This window comes from Chrysemys picta, unplaced genomic scaffold (assembly GCF_011386835.1).
Source record: "Chrysemys picta bellii isolate R12L10 unplaced genomic scaffold, ASM1138683v2 scaf3, whole genome shotgun sequence".
Lineage (NCBI taxonomy): Eukaryota > Metazoa > Chordata > Testudines > Emydidae > Chrysemys > Chrysemys picta.
In genome coordinates this window covers 895780-897382 of record NW_027052710.1, presented here as the reverse complement: position 1 = coordinate 897382, position 1603 = coordinate 895780, and the positions used below count along the sequence as shown (strand labels likewise).

The following is a 1603-nucleotide window of genomic DNA, read 5'->3' as shown; positions in this document are numbered from 1 at the left end:
GCAACACCAAGAAGCGTAGCTGCTGAAATGGCGCTGCGAAGCTTCTCGATGACGCTGCTTCTCGGCGGCATTTCGACAGCTGGTCGTCCGGCGCCCGCCCACACTGAAAGGCTGGGAACCACTAGGTAGAGCGCTGGCATCCTCCTTTCCCACACAAATCACCCAGGAGGCGGCTGGCTCTGGGATGCTCCGAGGGCCCAGGCTGAGGGAGCCAGAGGAACCAACCTGAGAGAGGCCACCGCCCCCCGGCGATAGGTGCGGTCTACCCCCACTTCCTAGCTGGGTGCTCCCCCAGCAAAGCTTCCTCCCACTTGATTTCCAACAGGAAGCGGGAGGGGGTGGGTCTGGGAGCCAGGACTCCTGGCACACCCCAGAGGGGAAAGGCCCCGTGACCCAGTCCCTGCCCTGGGGCAGACAGTAGCTGGCACACCCCAGAGGGGAAAGGCCCCGTGACCCAGTCCCTGCCATGGACCTGAATGTGAATTTAGTCAGTTTATTCAGAACATTGTGAATTACAGAACGCCACAAAACCCATCTGGGATCCCCCCCCCACACCTGACAGCCGCTCCCCCACCTCCGCTCAGCCCCACCAACCCTCCCACTGCCAGCATCTGGTCCCCCCCTTAACACTGACCCCCCACCTTGTGCAAGAGGGGACAGCTGGACTGGGCTAGGCCCCCAAAAACTCCACCCCATAGAGGTGTGTCCCACCCGCACTCCTTCCCTAACATGGGTGTGGCTCCCTACAACTGCACCCCTTTGGGGGCGGGGCTCCCCTAGCCCCAGGCAGGACGGGGCCATCAGGCCCAGCTGTGCTGCTGGAGGGTCTTGAGGGCCAGGGTCCAGCGCTCCAGCCACTGCTGCAAGGTGAGGCCCAGGCGGTGCTCCGCAGGCAGGGCAAACTGCCCTGGCTGCTCCCACCTGCAGACAGGGAGGGGAAGAGAGCAGGGAGCAGTGAGATGACCCCTTCCGGCCCCGACCCCCACAGCTCCTCCCCAGCATAGACACCCCCACATCCACCCTTACCCCCCTCGCACACACGCTGTCCCCCCGACATCCTTCCTCATGGCACATGCCCCCCGGCCTCTCCCTAGGAACGCCCATTCTCCAGAGGCACCAGGCCACCCCCTTCCTTCCCGCCCCAACCCCCAAGACCCCCCGATCAGTCCCTCCTGTGCACCCACCACTTGGGCCAGCCCCCTTCTTCCTCACAGCCCCCACCCCAGGTAGGGGAGAACCAACCCCCAGCACAGGATGGGCAGAGCCTCTCCCCTCCGGAGAACAAAACATCCCATAAACCAGGTGGGTGGGGCCTCCTCACCAGGCGTCAATGGCGGCCTGCACCTCGGGCCAGCGCTCGATGCGTTGCCTGCACTGCTCCGTCACCAGCCGGATCCGCGGCCCCAGGGCTCCGGCCTGCTCCCGGTCGTGGTCCCGCAGGGCCTGCACCAGGGCTGGGGGAAGAGACATCAGTGAGGCCTGGAGGAGTTATGGCTTTGTGGGTGGGGGGGGGGGGTGCTGAGCTGCTTGGTGGATGCCATGGTCCTGCCGACCCTCAGGCCGGCTCGTGCCCCAGGAGGGTGCCCCTTGCAGACCCTGGGAA

General features: G+C 65.4%; 1 protein-coding gene across 1 annotated transcript in view; it reads right to left on the bottom strand.

Moving 5' to 3' along the window:
• Positions 1-483: 483 nt before the first annotated feature.
• LOC103307457 (HAUS augmin-like complex subunit 5) overlaps positions 484-1603 on the bottom strand; it is a 30196-nt gene continuing 29076 nt past the window's right edge. Inside the window, exons 2-3 of the mRNA XM_065578803.1 lie at positions 1322-1454; positions 484-921 (exon numbers count right to left, since the gene is read on the bottom strand). Of these exons, the coding sequence (XP_065434875.1) occupies positions 801-921; positions 1322-1454 (254 nt within the window). The 3' untranslated portion in view covers positions 484-800. The remainder of the gene's footprint in view (positions 922-1321; positions 1455-1603) is intronic.